Consider the following 18,223-nt stretch of genomic DNA (forward strand, 5'->3'; position numbering starts at 1 on the left):
CAAGCTTCCTTCAAATGTGTGGGAATGGGGATGATCTCCATTTTTTCCTTGTATTGTGCCACATGTTCTTCAGGATCTGTAGTTCCATCGTAAGGCTTCATGTCGGGAGTTAGTGCTTTGGGACTTCAATATCAGCTACCGTAGGAGAAAATCTTAAGAACGTGTGGATTGTGAGGGATACCTCTTGTATAGGTTGGACCACTCTGGGCACACTTGAGATCATCTGCCATAACTGTTGAAGTTCCTTGGCCATGACCGGGCTCATTCATGTATCAAGGTCCATAAAGTTAGTATTAAAAGTATTATTATTCACAAAGTCACCTGGATCCTTGTTATTAGGAGTGATGAAGGTTTCGTTGGGATTATAGATCATGTGGGCTCGTTTGTTTGGAGTTTCACCCCAAGTGGAAGTAGGTGTTGGTGTTGAGGATCCTATCTCCTGGCGGTTTCCTGAGGATCCTATATTGTTAAACTTTAGGATCTTGGGTTGCAAGATCTAGGGTGCTGCTTCTTGGGGTTTATGGATCTCCCCCCTCATTCTCTCCATTTCCATCATTATCATCATGTTTTCCTCCTGCTGCTAAGTAACTAGTTGTTCCAATATCTTCATCATAGAAAAGAGCTCGTAGTTGGAAATCCCTACAGGAGGATCCTAAAATCCTTTGGTAGTAACCGGAGAGGTGTTTTTCTTCGGTGCCTCAGAAATATTTTTAGGATCTTCGCTTGGAGGTGGTGGATGGTTTTTAGAAGGAAATGGAAGGAATAGAGGAGTAGGATAAGGTTGTTGTGTAGATATGGTATTTAATCAATTGTGAACACCATGACCCCAAAGTGGGTGCCAAATTGTTTTGGTCAAAAATTGAGCAAATATTATTTAACCAAATTTATGAGAGGCTGTGGTGTTTAAGGTAATGCGAGAATCGAATAATGATCAAAGTGAGACAAGTGAGTTACAAGGAAAGACCTTAATCCTTCACAAGATCTTCGGCATAAAACCGTGGGAGGTGATAATGATCATCTGCCTTAAAGTTTTTATTGATTTGAATGTAAGATTACAAAAATGGTGATGATAATATGAATACAAATGTATTAGTAAGCTAATCGTGTTTACAGTGTGTGATTTACATGTATATTAATAGTCTAGACTAAACAAAAATATTTTGATATTTTTGGGATCCTCTTGAATGAGTATATACACGTTGTTTGACTTGGTATTTTCAGGTCTTAAACCTGGTTGAAGCGATTCTTCATTGAGAATGAGTCTTATGTTGACAATTTCTACACATGTGAGAAAAAGAAATAGAAATATATCTGTTAAAGGTGTTAGAGAATTATAACAATAATGATAAGGATCTTGATGTATGTTAAAGGATCTTGAGGCTTTGTTACTACCGAGGATCCTAAGTATGGTTCTGGGATCTTGTCCCTAACATCACCCATCACTGTCGATCACCAATTTGGTCACTGTTGCGCCCTCGATTGCCACCACTATACACTATTCACTGGTGCCCTTTTCCGGCCATATTCTGGCCAAACTCTTGCAAGCCACTACTTACCTGGCCAAAAAATATCCATTACCAGGTGAAGCTCTATCCGGCTATTTTTCCATATTTTTGCGATATCTCTAGTTTAAAGCTACGCTAACTACAAAGTGAGTTTACAACCTTACTTTTGAACCATTTTACAATTCTTATGGGAGAATGCATGCATAAACTACGATATATCTGTTATTTAAACTCATATTATGCACAAAGGATATTTAAAACATTGCTGAACCTCTAAAACAAATATAGTAGAATTACACTATCGAACCTCTAACCATTACAATAATATTATACTATCAATTAATTTCCTATAAACGTTGACAACTAAAGTTAAGGCTTATAAACATATAAACTAGTTTATTTAATAGTTTAAGTGATACACATTCATCTACTAAGTATCAAAAACTTAGGAAAACCTCATACTTATAATTGTTAATCTTCGGGAGTAATGGAATTATGTATAGATCTAAACGGGTAGATACCCGTACCTATGGTTGTAGCTACAACCTTGACGATCGAGTCACGCCAGGTGATAATTTTCTACACTATTACGACGTCTGATGAAGCGTTGAAAGGAGGCATATCATTGTCATGAACTTGGTTATAAGAACTCACAGTAACATTATATGCATTCATATATAGGTTACGTAATTACCTATATACATAAGTAAACATACTTTTTGTAATAAAATTACACTTTGATTCGGACATTACAAACCTCGGAACTCGACAAATTTAAAGTTAACACTCTTTCAAAACACATGTATTCTCACGGAACTAAGAACCTGGAAGTCATACTCTTGGAATAATCATGGTATTGCAGTTTACTTATCTTACTATAGTACTTTTGTAGTTGCCTACTCTTAATGCTTGTTTTTGTACTTTTAGACTTTCTTATACCCTAGACTAGGGGATATGTAATTTCCACTTCCAAGAAATAAAAGTATCTATTTCGTGTTATACTTTTGTATTGTTTTGTGTATGTAATTGATTGTGTTAAATGTGACTCGAGCATTGTAGATCATGTTCATGGAGCATTTGGATCACATGGAACTCAATGGAGCACCTGGGGTTCATGGAGCATGTTACAAAGGAACGGATCATCTGAGAAAGGAATGGATCGCCTAACAAAGGAACGGATCCAGTACCAAAGGAAGGGATCGTACAGAAGGGGGTTTGGAGCAATTGGAAGAGGTTTAGAGCACTTGGGAGTGATATGGAGCAACAAGGGAACCTTGTTGCACCATATGATAAAGGGATGGGCCAAGAGTGATGCTCTTGTGCCATGACACTCCCTCTTGTGCCATGCGGTACGTACTCCTGTTGCGCCATGCATGTGCCTGTTACACCATGGTGTTGTTGCTCAAATATTGATGTTTTTGCGCCACACTTGAAGCCTATTACGACATCTATATTCCTTGTTGCACTATTTGGAGATGTTGCGCCAATACATTATGTTCCACGGCATATATGAAATTTCAAATTTGGAATATGCATTTATAACTATAAAAATGACACCATTAAATAGTGAGGAAAAAAAGCATTCACAAAGTTTTAGTGGATGCAAAAATTCTAAAAATCATTTTTTTGGACATAATTTAGATTAAAAAAATCAAATTTTGAAAGATGTAGTATTGTTGGAATATATATATTTTCGAAGGCGGTGGCCATTTAGGTTTTCTTGAAAACTGCGAATATTTTTTAGTTATTCATTGGCCAAAAATGATCATTTTGATGAATGCCTCTTTAATTTAACATTGGAGTTGGAGTAGTTTTCTTGATGAAATACGTTATCATAATTTAGCTTAAATAAATTAAATAGGGTGATATTGTTTAAAAGCTAGATAATGCCTTTGGGCACGTCATAGTGTGACTTCTTGAACATTATATAGCAAGACTTTTTTTCTCTATTTAGTGTTGTCTGGATAAATAAAGTTTAACGGAGACTAGATAAGTTGGTGACACACTTGGGGAACCGAAAGAAACCAATATATTAGGGAAACCTTATGAAAACTTGTAATTTGATTTAGGAAAACCTTTTTTCCATGCCTTTCCATATTAAATCGTCATTTATGGATTAAGTCAAAAAAAACGTTCGTCACTTTACTAGATTACAAGGTTTTTTTTTATCTCTCATTAAGCCATGCATGGGTAAAGAATGTCTTAACAAATATAAGAGTTTCATACATGATTTTAGTTTCTTTTTTAGTCAATGAGTTGTATAAGATCTAAAAATGGACAAATCAAAATCAAACCATTTAAATATTAATAAATCAAAATCAATTTGTTATGAACCGCATTGAATTTTTATTTAAAAATATCTAAAAGAACGAAAAACATAATTTACATAATCACGAATTCTTATTTAAAAGTAAGAGGAAATGCCATAAAAACTCTTAGGTATGCAAGTTTTTGTCTGTTTTTACCCAAAGTCTTATTTTAGATCTATAAATGCTTCAAATTAGTAACTTTTTTTCAATGTTAACCTTTTTGCGAATTTATCTGATAAAACTGAAAATTTCTATCAAATTTAAAGCTTTTAATGAACGAGAAAACCAAACTTAAAGGCTTTTATGAACAAAAAAAAAAACAAGCATTTATGCCAAACGTAAGGGCTTTAATAAGTCACATGGTACAATTGAAAAAAAAAAAAAAAAAAAAAAAAAAAAAAAACATTACAAACATCCAGTTTTAATGAATTTAAAATCTGCAAAAAGATAAAACTGACAAATACTTGAAAATTTAAGGTTTTTAATGTCATTACCCCTAAAAATAACAAGATAAGTAGGTAATCTCCCAGCATTTCTGAACTCAACCTTTGCCTCCTTAATCCCTAACCCTAATGACCAACTTATTCCCAAGGTTTCCTAAACTAACCCTGATCCTTAATCTTTATCCATGTATTTGCCATTAAAAGACTTTTCCAAAATCTCATCCTTCCGGTATAAAATATTTACAGCACTTTTGGGTTATGAAATCAATACCAGATGCCATAACTTCTTGGTATAACTAGTGCCATACAAGAAAAATTGTTCGGAAAAAGATGTTTGACTAACGAGCCAAATATTTATGATACTACTACAACATCTAAAACCCTGTAATCTAGCACAAGAATTCACATAATCATGAATAACATATCTGAAATACATAAACTGAAGGCCCTGATGCATAACGAGAAAAAATGGTTGCAGACAACAATGACAACAATTATAACATGAAAATATATTATTAGTCAGTATCTTCTATTGAATTCCTGCATAAGATATAAAATATTCAGTTAAAAATATAAAGAATGTCTGGCTTTTGTCCATAAGAAAAAATATACATGACAAAGTTTTTTAATGTATTTTAAGAGTTATTATAGCAGAAAACGTCTACTTACTGCCTCTTATTTGATCTTTATAATGGAGTTGATATCTTCCCCTTTTCTATTTCTTTTAGCTTAGGAGTAGCAGAATTGCCCTTGGTGAAAGTCATTATTGCTGGGCATTCCTCAATACTTAAAGTATCCAATAATGGGAATGAAAAATCCTCCTTCCCTAACCAAAACCCCTTAAGACGGGGAAGGCTAGCAAGTGTTACAGTTTTTAGAAAAGGTAATGTGATGTCTTTCCTTTTGTCATGATCATCATCTTCTTCTTCTTCTTCTACAACATCTGCATCCCTGGCGATTACCTCCTCCATATATTTGCAGTTATATATATGTAGCTCTTGGAGTTGCAACAGACTACCAACCATGGAACTAGTAAATACATGTTCTAACCCATGACATTCTCTGATAGTGACTGTTGTTAGGTTTGGAAACTCGAATGCTGTCCACTGATTGGTCTTCCATATATACCTCAGACAATCTAGATACTCTAACTCCACTTGTGTTAGGTTTGGAAGTTTGACAAGAGTAGTAGTTTGTGACAATTCATCAAAACCAATACTACTATTTGTCCCTTCCTCCAATGCTTCAAATACCTCCTCTACCCCATTACAATGCCTTACATGAACCTTTTCCAGCTTTTGCAGATTTAGCAACTCATTGGATGGAATAATCTTCTCAACATCATTAAACATCAAAGATACTTCGATCAAATTATGAAAGGACCAAGGCATCCCTTCTGAAGTAGCAGGGCACAAACTCAGGAATGGGGTCTGCAAGTCCAATAAAGAAAAAGCAAGGGGCTTATGTTAAACAAAAACATTTGAAATGTAATATGTTGTAACTTCAACGAAATTGAAGCGATCTCATTCATAAATGATGATGATATTTGACTCCGACTAAAAGTTGTCCAATGGGTAACTATTTTTTTTATATCATAAGGTAAGTTGGATTACGGTTTACTTTGGAAAATGGAAATTTTTGATTCAAGTGACAACATAAACTGATACTGAAACTAGTATTAATGTGTTTAATACTTGTAATTAGCATCATGATTCCATAATTAGGTGAAAGAATAAGAATTATACCTGATGATATGCAGTAGTTGTGACTTGAAAATTAAGGCCACATTCAAGAGTATGTTTGCCTAAGCTTGAGTGTATGTACTTGAGGTGGGGAGTTGTTGACCCACCAGGTGTGAACACCATCATTTGTGGGCAATCTATGATGGTAACCTTATCCAATGAAGGCCACCAGAACTCATTCTTCCCCAAGAAGAAACCCACCAACTCTGGTAGATGGCATAGTGTAATGGACTTTAGACAAGAAAAGACCACAGCCTTCGATGCCCTTGTTTGCTCTACATCATATTCCTCCTTCACAATCACTTTCATTGCCTTGCAATCCGCTATTGTTAACTCTTTGAGCTGTATCAGGCTTTCAAGTGCAGAGAATGTGAATATATGTTCCAAACTGCCACAATTGCTGATTTGCAATATCTTTATATTTGGAAACATAATAACGTTATTTAGTCTTGGAATTCCACCATTTCCATCATCACAACAATTGTCATCATTATTGTTGTGCATCCCTTGAGTTTCAAGTACCTCCTCCATCCCATATATGCCAAAGCTTGTATTTATATACTTGCGCTTGGGAGCTGTGGACTCACCAGGTGCAAACACCATCATTTCTGGGCAATTCTTGATCATAACCTTATCCAATGAAGGCCACTGAATCTCATTCTTCCCTAAGTAGAAACCCATGAGCTCTTGTAGATTTTCCAGTTCAATGGACTTGAGACGAGGAAAGACCACAACCTCCTTTGAAGATGCCTTTGTTGTTTGCTCTCCATATTCATCCTCTTCCTTCACTATCACTTTCATTGCCTTGCATTTCTCTATCGTTAACTCTTCGAGTTGTTTCAGGCTTTCAAGTGCGGAGAATGTGAATACATGTTCCAGATTACCACAATCTTCAATCTTCAATATCTTTAGATTGGGTAGCATAATAACGTTATTTAGTCTTGAAATTGCTGGTATACAACCATTTCCTTCATCACAACCACTGTCACCAATGTTGTTGTTCATCCCTTGAGTTTCAAATAACTCCTTCATTGAGTTGCACCTGTATATATTCAGCACTTGAACCTTTTGCATCTGTCCTGCTGCATAACATGGAATTACACTTGATAATGCATAACACTCCCTTATATTTATCTCTCTGGAGTATTGGCATAACGTCCAAAAAATGCCACCTGCCTGATAAAACTGCAACACATGAAACATTAGTCTAAAAATTAAACTCCATATACTTAACAGAGACTAATTGTCTATTACCTACATAAACACGTATACATAGACACAACTTTTGTATAAGAAATTCAATTCAAAATTTAGTTTTTATATACTAAATAACACGAGTGTTATGATATCTACATCAATTATGTAGTTTTGGTTTTTGTACAATTAATGTTGGGATTAATCGAAAAGACAACAAATGACATACCACTTTACAACCTAAAATTTTGGAATGCAAAATCAATTCAGTTGAGAAAGCATATGTTTAAATACAACAAGCTTAGAAAAATCTATGTTTTGTACCTAAAATGAGAACCCAATGGTTTTATATTAGTTTGGTTGATGATGATATTAGTTTTAGGGAATATTATTACAGATTGTTGAATTCTAGCCTAAAATGAATTTCATTGATACTATGTGTTGTAACACACATCTACAATGCATGGATTTTTGGGTTAGCCAACCAGCCACTCATGCAGATATCAGAAGGAAATATGTGTATTTTCATTTTAATGTTGCAAATAATGATAGTCCAACATTGTAATGGTAAATTTTTGTTGTTTGTAATGGTTTAAGTCATTTACTTTATAATGAAATTTTCTTTTAAAATTAAAACCGGTTCACAGTATGAGAAGCGGTTCTGTGATTTAAAGAACCGGTGTGTAGACGGTTTAACGACCTGGCCCAACATTCCATGAACCACCAGACTGGTTTTGGGCAATTTAGTCGGGTACCTGCCTTTGCTCACACTGAGTTTTTTTTTTAAATAAATTTGATTGCTTAAAGATTATAAATATAACGTATTATATGAGACATAGCATTTATCCTTTACGTGTCTAATATGTTAGTATAGTGTGCATAACATGTATTATTAGGGAGGAGGGAGTCATTCCCTCCCAACCTACTAAACCGACTGCCACATCAGCTTTTCTCTTTCATATTTCTTCATCTTTTTCAACCTACAATACACGAAAATCCTATCTTTTCAACTCACTCAATTAAAAAAAATACAAAACAATCAAGGTAAAATCCTAATTAGCAATAGAGTTACCGCCAGTATCACTCCCTCTTCAGCGGGTTGTTTAACTGGTTTCACTAACCCACTTCATCCTCTCTCTTTTCTTTCTCTCTCTCATTTTCTCTTGTACCATGTGTTTTAAGATTTGTACCTTAGTTGTTTAGTTTTTTTTTAATTGAATGGGTTGAGTGTGTTGAGAAAGATAGGATTTTCGTGTGTTGTGGATTGGGAAAGATGAATAAAAATAAAAGAGAAAGCTGATGTGACAGTGGGTTCAGTGGGTTGGGAGGGAATGACTCCCTCCTCCCTAACGCCTTGTTCCCGAGTTCTACTTAAGGAGAGAAATAGGATGGTACGGAGGGAAAGTGAGGGGTGTCGAAGGAAAATCGTGTTCCCGAGTTTCATTAATGGAAGAAAAGTGAGGAGAGAGGAAGGATTTTGGAGTCATATTTTCCTTTCAAATTTTCCTCCCAAATTGGACGGATTTGGGAAGAAAGTGAGGGGAAGGAAAATTTCAAGTTTTATTTTCTTTTTCTTCCTATCTCGGGAACACAAAAGCTAAAAAAATTTCTTTCCTTTCCTTTCATTTCCTTTGAACTCGGAAACACAGAATAATGAATATTTTACTTCACGTCCCTTTCTTTCTGTCAAAATTTTCCTTTCCTTTCCTTTAATAAATTACAAAAAAACTCAGGAACAAGGCTCTATGTAGATTAGAACTTAAATACAACTTCCGTTGGAATTGCAGCTATAAAAGAAAAATCTGTCCAAAGTAAACACAAATGGAAAATGAAAATAATATTTAAGGTGCTTGGTTACAAAAACAACAAAGGGTTCACATAGAATAGCAAACCTAAGTTGGTTAGACATGTGAGCATTATCTAATTAAGTAGAAAAAGAAAGAAAATCTTATCAGTTATCGATATGAATTATGATAACTAACAAATATATAGTAATACTTGTTCAAACCAATGCAACTTTTTATGCCTCATGATAATCCCATTCATGAGTTTGGAGAGTAGGTAATGGGTGAACAATAGAAGTGTAAATCTCTTGTATGTGATTCTGTGATCTTTATATAATATTGAAAAGAAGAAATGGATCTTAAAAGTAAAATTAATAAGTTGTCAAATAGGTAAACAAAAAAAAAACATACCTTAGATTGATCAACAAAAGAAGTAGTAGTGGAATTATCAAGAGATATTTCATTGTTCCCACTGTTGGCAGAACCACCACCACCAATACACTTGAGATTTGGAAGTTGATAAAGAGCGAGAGATTCAAGACGAGGGAACAAATTAGTGCTTTTTTCAGAAGATGTAGATGTAAATGTAGTCTTTTCCTCATCTTCATCATCTCTGTTCGAAACAACTTCTTCAATACCATGACACTCTCTTACCTCGACCTTCTTTAGGTTGGAAAGAAGTTTTGCCATGAGAGTTGAAAACAAGTACTTAATGCTTTGGCAATATTGAACATGTATGGTTGTGAGATTACAGAAAGGGGATTCTGACTGTTGTTTTTGAAGAATGAAGAATTTATTCCAGTTGCACTTCCATACATGACTCATGCTGTCCATAAAACTTATATCCAATAACTCAAGGTTGGGAAGTAGTGGTTGTTGATTATGGTGAATTGTTACCAATTCTCTACTTGTTGGACTCTCTATCTCAAACACCACCTCCACTCCTTCATACTTTTCCAAAGCAAGTTTACGGAGGTTTTGAAAAGAGTGTGTGAGAGTGAATGGGATTGCAATATCAATCTGCGCACATATATCCCAACAAAAAATGTAATTAGTAACTGATATATAATTCCACATCCATACACGGTTATATCATATGATTTTCATTTTTCAACTTGAAAAAGATTAATTATTTTGATTTTAGGTGGATTTTTAAGGAATATATGCGAACGAGGAAAAAATCATAGTACAACATTTATAAATGTTAATAAATACAACAAATTTCAGTTTGTAAATTTCAAACTACTAACAAAATGTTTTAAGTTTAATTTAATATTTTATTCATTTGTAAACATTTTTCGAAAATGATTTCATTGCTCCTATTAAATGATGATTTCATTGCCCGAGTCGTCCTAAATTGAGTATACTTCATACATATAAATTTTGTTTACTTATCAGTTAACTAATTTCACTATTAATTAATGTCGTGCAGCTATATTTTCCTATAAATATATGCCACCATCATATCTATATAAAAAAGTCATATTACTGACCATTTCGTATTTCTCATGAGGTGCACATGACCATTTCACAAATTACCATTTTCACAAGTCATAAATGCCAAATGGTGAAAAGTGATCATTTCTGCAGGTGCAAACTACCATTTCGCAGGTGCCAACTACAAAATGGCTTGAACTTTTTTTTAATTAATGAAAATTTTCATAGGTGCCAAAAAAAAATCGCAAATCTATTGATAATTTCGTAGATGGGACCTGCAAAAGAAACTATTGGCTATGTTTGGAAAAGCTCTATATTTTGCTTAAATCTTCCAAATTCTTATGAGGATTAGCCAATCTTGTCTTTTTTCTATAAAAATAATAATGAGTGATATCTTAACTAAAACTATTTAATGAAAATTTAGTTACGTTGTATAACTGACATTGGCTATTTAAATATCTTTAAGCTTATTGTTATAAAATGATATATAATAAAGAAAATCATTTATTGTAGACATTTTAATAAATAAAAAAGGTTGGTTTACATTTATCAATGACCAGTTTTTAATTATATTATGCATGTATTACAACATTAGTTCAAAAAATGGTGTAGCTAAATGGTTGATAACTTTCCAGGTGGCATTCCCGAATTTAGTCATTCATCCACTTTTTATTCAAAAAGCAGGAGCTTAATCCTTCATTAAGTAAGCAAGTGAAATTGAAAGCCATACCTGCTCTTGCTCTTGGCTACTCTCTACCAATTCATTCTCTCTCCTCTTTTCTCCACAATCTTGTATCCGAATCTCCATAAGTGCCCCCATATCAAAATTGGTGCTGGTAGGTGTGAATACATTTCTAAACCTCTTGCATTTGTTAATGATAATGCTTTCAACACCTTGAAAGCCACTGATGAGGAGACTAGAGTTATCCGCACCTTTTATCCTCCACACCTCACTTAGCTTCCCTAAGTTCTGCAATTGGATGATTCTCAAGCTGCTATTGTTGATGCCTTCTCCAATTTGACCAATAGAATCCAACTCAATGTTGAATAACACTTCAATGGAACCACAAAATATCACTTGAAGCTCTTCAAGGTGATGTATCAATGGCATAGGATTGCACGGGAATAGATTCACAAGATTATCACAACTGCTTACTTTAATCACTCTCAACGTAGAAACATCAACTTCCTGACTCATCCCTAATTCACAAGGCCATATCTCTTTCAAATCCTTCATATAACTAATATCAAGTTTCTCCAAATTAGGGATTACAACCTGAGAAATAATCACCCATTAATAATCCCATCCAAACAAAAATAAATCATACAATATATTTTGAAACGGTTAATTGAAAAGATTGTATTGTATTAACATAAAACACATTTACCTCTTTATTCAACAAACTAGATGTTTCAACATCTTTTTCAGGATATATGCTTGTGAAACCTGGAATGCCATTAAGTTTCAACTCTGTGAGTTGTGGTAGATTAATTATGTGCACATTACCACACAAACCCAACAGATTTGGTAGCCCACACAATGATAAAAACTTCAGCTTTGGGAATGTAATTGTCACTTCTCCTCTACCCTCTGTATGTATGATTTCTTCCATATTATCGCATTCGTAAACTTGAAGATGCTCAAGCTTTGACAAAGTGTTTGCAACATCAAGTGTGAAAAGGTATCTCAACTCTATACACTCAGAAATGATAAGGACTCTTAAATTGTGGAAGGAAGAGGATTTAGGAAGATGTGCCAACTTTACCTCAACATCTTCAAGATCATTCATATCTCCCACACTTAAATAAAGAACATCTGTTTTCTCAAACAACTCATTAAGCCTAGATTCAAGAACTTCAGTTCTGTTGGTGACCAACCGCAACGTGTTTTCAAAAGAGTGAAAGATCTTACCGAAATCTCCCTTAAAATAACATCCCACTGAGATCTTGAATCGTTCAAGATTCTCAAATGACATATTCTTTGGTTGAGCATTGTTTTTGAAGAACTCAAATTCTAATGCAGAAAGATTTTTTGAACGCTCTGCCATTTCATTGCAGTTTTCATCAGTGAAGCTAATGGCCTTTTGATATCGACCACCAACTCTCATATAAAGCTCTTCAAGTTTCACCAATTTCTTTAGGACACCATTATCTATACGAAGACCATCACAATTTGTCAAATCTAGTACCCTTAGCTCCTTCAAATTTCCGATTGTGGAAGGCAACCACTCAATACCAGAATTAGCAAAGCTGAGCACTTCCAGATTCAACAGATTTCCAATAGAAGAGCAATCAAACATCAATGAGCATTGATGAAGATGAAGCACACGAAGGTTGGTGGAGCATTGAGGTGATGTTGGAAGCAAGGGATACTTCATGTGATCATATGATATAACCTGAAGCTTCTTCATTTCTCCATAAAAGTCTTGAGGAAACTTCAAAGACTTATCTCCATGCATAAGTTTCAAAATCAAGAGATTTGGAAACTTTACGTCTCTAGGAAAATCGGACATGCCCTTGCATATTAATGAAATTCTTTTGCAAGATGAGGCACTCATATCATTTTCAGGCCACCCTAACATACCACCATTACCATGGTTGACGATCAACGAATGCTCGAATCTATTAAACGTATCCAAAACAAAAGCACGAACCAAATCATGCATCTTGACGCAGTGAACATCATCACTTTCAATCAACAAATTTGAATCCTTGAGCAGCTCGATGTAGGCATTCAACCTGTGTCTTGCTTCTCCTATAGTATACACTCCATTAAATACTCTCAAGCCCCATCCATACCTCACCAATTCCTCAGTAGGAATATCAAAGTCTTCAGGAAACAATCCACAAAGCAAAAAAATGGATTGAGCTTCTTCGTTTTGGAGATTGTCGTAGCTCATTTGAAAAACAACATGTGCAATTGTCTCAATGTCATGATGCTCTATACGAGAAAGTGCATCCTTCCATACATCCTTGTTTCTACTTTTAAGAGTATTGGCTATGGTTTTGATGGCAATGGGTAGACCTCCACACTTTCTTACAATAGCTTTTCCAATCTTATCAAGGTGGGGATCAGAAACTTTTACAAATTGATAAAACAAACTTTGTGCTTCTTCTTCTGTTAAGAATTTCACGTCGAAAATTAAATTAGCTTCAACTCCCATTTTTGCACAAACATCTTTGTTTTCCGAGGTCAACAAGACCTTGAAGTCGACACCTTGATTCGGAAAAGGACTTAAACCAATATCTTCCATATCAACAGATTGCCATACATCATCCAGTATTATGAGGAACCTATTCTTACCTCCATCTGATTTCGCCTGAAACCCTTCACGAAGTTTATCGGCTCTTTCTGATTCATTGCTTTCTATTAGCTTCATATCCAGGTAATCTGCTACAGCATCCTGGATGGAAATGAGATCCATATTTTCCTTTATAACCACCAAAACAATATAATGAAACGTCCTCTTTTCTTTAATAATCTTTTTCAGCCTCTTCATCATCGTGGTCTTCCCCACTCCACCCATCCCCCATAAGGCTACCATGTGGGATGTGTGGTTGGATCCAAGTGCTTCAAGTGCTTTCCTAAAAGTGTGTTCTCTTGACTCGAAGTCATTGTAATCACTTGATGGTGTAGAGGTGGATGCCTTTGTGGAATCATTTCTTCCCAAAGGAACTGAATCATCAGTCCATTCTATCTGAGAGAGTTGTTTCATGGCATGATCGATCTCCTGAGTTATCTCCAAGGCTTTCACTGCGAGCGTGTACCTATTACATAGATTGAACCAATTGCAATTATCGTTAAGAACACATTCCACTTTTCTGTTGATTGTTTGAACATCTTCCAACCAACGGTTGACATGGTTTGGAGCCTCAAAACATTTTTCTACGTTTTGATTCTTCCGCTCTTCAACAATGTCTTTTGCAGCATTCAACTCCGTCATTGCAGTAAGCATATCCCCTACATATTGTGTATAGAAAATCAGAAGGCAAAGGTGTTCTTTCACAGGAGCGATGAGACACTGAGCAAACGGGTTGCTAAAGATACCAGTAAGACACTCCATTGCTCGATATTATGTCTTGTGTTAGCACCTACATAATATGGTATACAGCAATTTGATAAAGGAAATTTGATGAAAATCTTTAATCTAACCAATACATGCATGATGCATCCTAGATTCATTTCATTGAGTAAGCTTGTATTACCTTTGGCACATAGACCACCTGCGATCTCATAATCTAATACACAATGTTTTGACAATTTTAAAGAAGATGATAGTAAATTAGTAATAGAAAACATCAATGTCACTAGCAACCAATTATGCCATACTTTTTTGCTTCAATTTAGTTTCCACTCACACACTCTCAACCTTTAATTTTGCTTCAATTTACTCATTTGCTTCAATTTAGTCTGTGCTCTCGATGCACAAACCCCTGAAACCAGAAAATCCCCAAAATCTAAAGAAGATGAAGAGCAGAAGCTTCTGTTCTCTCAAAAAAAAGGACCAAAACACATCTATGGCGACCCCATCGTCATCATCCATGTGGGATTCGTTTGATTTTGTATGGGTTTGACTATGGTCAGTTCATGCCCCAAACAAGTATCTTTTACTATTTTACTATTTGAATGGTAAAGAAGGCCCATATGAGATTTTATATCGACATCTTTTTCATTTTTTTTAAACGAGTTAAGCAAATTGAATATTCTATTCATAAAAGTCTATATTTTTAGTCAAAAGCCGACATGTTTTTATATCTTTTTTTAATCTATTGTCTATTGGTGAATAAAAATCTATATAAACAATGGAATCCCACTTTATAAAAATATATGTTTTTATATATGGAATCCCACTTTATAAACAATGGATCGAATTGAGACCCAAAGATGTAGGGATGAGCAAAAACCGAACCGAAAACCGAAAAACCAAAAAAAACCGACATAACCGAAACCGAAAAAGCGAAAGCAAAGCAATAACCGACGGTTTGGATTTCAATTTTACAAAAACCGAAAAATAATGGTTTGGTTTGGTTTTGACGTATAAAACCACCCATAAAAACCGAATCGACCCACATATATATTATTTATATTATGATTTAAACTTTTAGTTTTAAACTTTAGACTTTATCTCTTTAATACTTTATGTTTATTTTCAATAAACTGTTGATGGTGTTAATCTTTGATCTTTTGAACACTTTTATGCTTTTATAATACTAGAATTCGTACTCTTAATTTTAATATATTTAAAGTAGATACAATACTATTTATCGCAACGTATTTTCACTAGGTTTGAACCCAAAAACTAGAGATAAAAAACAGGAGCTTATAAAACCCACGGTTGAAAACCGAAAACCCAACCCGGAAAACCGAAAAACCGACCCATGCAAAAACCGAACCTATATGGGTTTAAAAACCGAAAAACCGACTTTCTACGGTTTGTTTTGGTTTTAGCCAAAATCCGATCAAAACCGACCCATGCTCATCCCTACAAAGATGGCTGATGCCTAATGTTTTATTATTGATTGGAAGTTTATTTACAATGAAAGAGATGAAACTACTAAAGGAAAATAACTAGTCTAAAATATAAACCGAACAAAAAAAGCTACGTCGATCAGAAATATATGCTAACAAATGGAACCCAGAGGATCAATCAAGTCTATATATTCACAATCAGAGAGTAAAATTAAATGTAAAAACGCAAATATAAACCATCTAGATTTGAATAAATATGAGCATGTAGTGAGCTTGGATGGTTAGAAAATAGTTGAAATCAACATATTCTTGATTATTAGCATTAATTCATTCGAAGTTGATACACTAACAAGTAAAAAACAATAATTCCTGTTTTAGCTATATGTTTTTCTTATGAGAACAACAAATATAATAATATCAAAAGATATTTACTTATCAATCTTTTTAAGAACACATACAGATACATATGAAAACATGGCTATTAAAAGGTAAAACAAAAATCAAAGGTGAATGGGCATAGTAGATTTTAACATCCTCTTATAGCCTTGCTTTCCAGGTTTATCTTAGAAAACACTCACATGTTTATTTTCTTCACCGATTGTTCTTAAACAAAACAAATACTTTAAAAATCAGAGGAAGAAAAGTGAATTATTTTAAATTTGCAAGTGCAGTTGGACTAACGAAACCATCAAGCAAGCAGTACAATAACATGTATATATGATTGTGAATGAATAAATAAAACATAATACCTGTGTGTGTGATTTGTCTTTTGAGCTTTTTGCAGCGATAAGAGTTCAAAATTTTAAGGAATAGAACTCTGAATCGTGAAAAAAAAAAATGCCAAAAATGTCCAGATATACAAGAATCTTTTGTGAGGGGAAGGGTATGATTGTAATTATGGGATGTTCCATGACCAATACTTTCTTTAGAGGGTTAAATGTCCATTATTTTGATGTGACCAATTACTCTTTTTGGGAATTATTGATGGCTTACAGGTCCACCCATTTTGTATATGAACATATCTCTAAGTCAATTTTATAGATTATAAGCTAAGTTATTTAAATTTATTGTTTAATAAAATAGAAAATAGTTTATTTGACTTACGAACTAACTTTTAAACTAGTTATTGATATGTTTACAAATATATTCTTAATTATATAGATTTTTTTAAGTTATATATTTAAATATTTATTTATGTCGATTTACATTACAGTTATAAGTTATATTTTATTAAACATTGTTAATTTATAAGTAACTTACTAGCTACCAAACTGGTTGTCACTTAGTGGGCCAAACATGACTCAAATGTTTCAAAAGCTATGTATCGCTTACTCTCCTAGTTCTCAAAATCTAATCAGAAAATTGAAAGGAGTTTTTTCACCTAATTATAGCGATTGTTGTGAGAAAAATATATATCTCCTTAAATTTAATATATATTTTTTTTGTTTCGAGTAAATGTTTTATATTTTTCTGCTTTTACATTATATGTATTTGCCTTTGGATGCACGGTGACACTCATTATTGCACAAAAAAACACAAACCTCATAGTTGATTTGATTAAGTTAATTTGTTACACATTGTCAACTCGTTTATTTTATAACCTAAATATGCAAAAATCTTAATCAATAACCAATTAACTAATGATGCGACACCGGCCAAATATATTTTGTGCAACAACTATTACTTTTTAATCAATTTAAGCCACAATATATTTTTTTACGAAGATATACAAAATTTAAATTTATGAAAACCGATGTGAATTACGTAATCACAATTTTAATTTGTTAAACATGTTATAATTAAAATAATAATAACAAAATGTTGTTATATGTAAAAATGAAAAATATTCAAATTTCAACTAAAATTAAATTTTTGTATATGTTAGAAAAAGTAATAAAATGACATTACACAAATAAATACATAAAAAAAATTATTGAAATAGTTGTGATGAATACTTGTCTCAAAGAGACTCAAGTTGTCGGCGTAGTGGGTAGAGGTCTAGATTATATAAAGTGGTGATGTCGACGACAATAAAATGGGGATTGTGAGGATATTGCTGTGTGGCTGTGGTTATGCAAATATTGTTATTGTATTTACCTCATTTTTAGATTCGCTTAAGTATAAAATATATAAGTTTGCAAAAATAAAATTGGACTCCTGATCACTTTCTCTTTAAATTTCATAGATTTAAAATTGAACTAAAAAACATAATAGTCCTTTCAAGCATTGTTCAAAGATTCTTTTGCCAGCGTTACCTTCTTTTTGGTCGACCTCGATCCCTTGTTATTATTGTACATGAAATAATAATACTTTCACCATTGTTCAAATATTTTTCATAA

The 18,223-nt window shown here is 33.6% G+C and overlaps 1 protein-coding gene across 2 annotated transcripts; it reads right to left on the minus strand.

The window, feature by feature from the left end:
- Positions 1-4,339: 4,339 nt before the first annotated feature.
- On the minus strand, positions 4,340-16,780 carry LOC111908478 (uncharacterized). Of its 2 annotated transcripts, XM_023904306.3 has the most exons (7): positions 16,634-16,780; positions 11,803-14,506; positions 11,145-11,690; positions 9,389-9,997; positions 6,003-7,184; positions 4,927-5,687; positions 4,340-4,797 (listed from the first exon to the last, which is right to left on the minus strand). In XM_023904306.3, the coding sequence occupies exons 2-6, from the start codon at positions 14,476-14,478 to the stop codon at positions 4,944-4,946; spliced, it is 5,757 nt and encodes a 1,918-aa protein (XP_023760074.1). In that variant the 5' UTR covers positions 14,479-14,506; positions 16,634-16,780; the 3' UTR covers positions 4,340-4,797; positions 4,927-4,943. The 2 variants fall into 2 exon arrangements, with proteins under 2 accessions (XP_023760074.1, XP_023760073.1); XM_023904305.3 differs by lacking the exon at positions 4,340-4,797 and having other exon boundaries at positions 4,829-5,687.
- Between the last annotated feature and the right edge of the window lie 1,443 nt (positions 16,781-18,223).

The sequence above is a fragment of the Lactuca sativa genome, chromosome 2 (assembly GCF_002870075.4).
Source record: "Lactuca sativa cultivar Salinas chromosome 2, Lsat_Salinas_v11, whole genome shotgun sequence".
NCBI classification, from domain to species: Eukaryota; Viridiplantae; Streptophyta; class Magnoliopsida; order Asterales; family Asteraceae; genus Lactuca; species Lactuca sativa.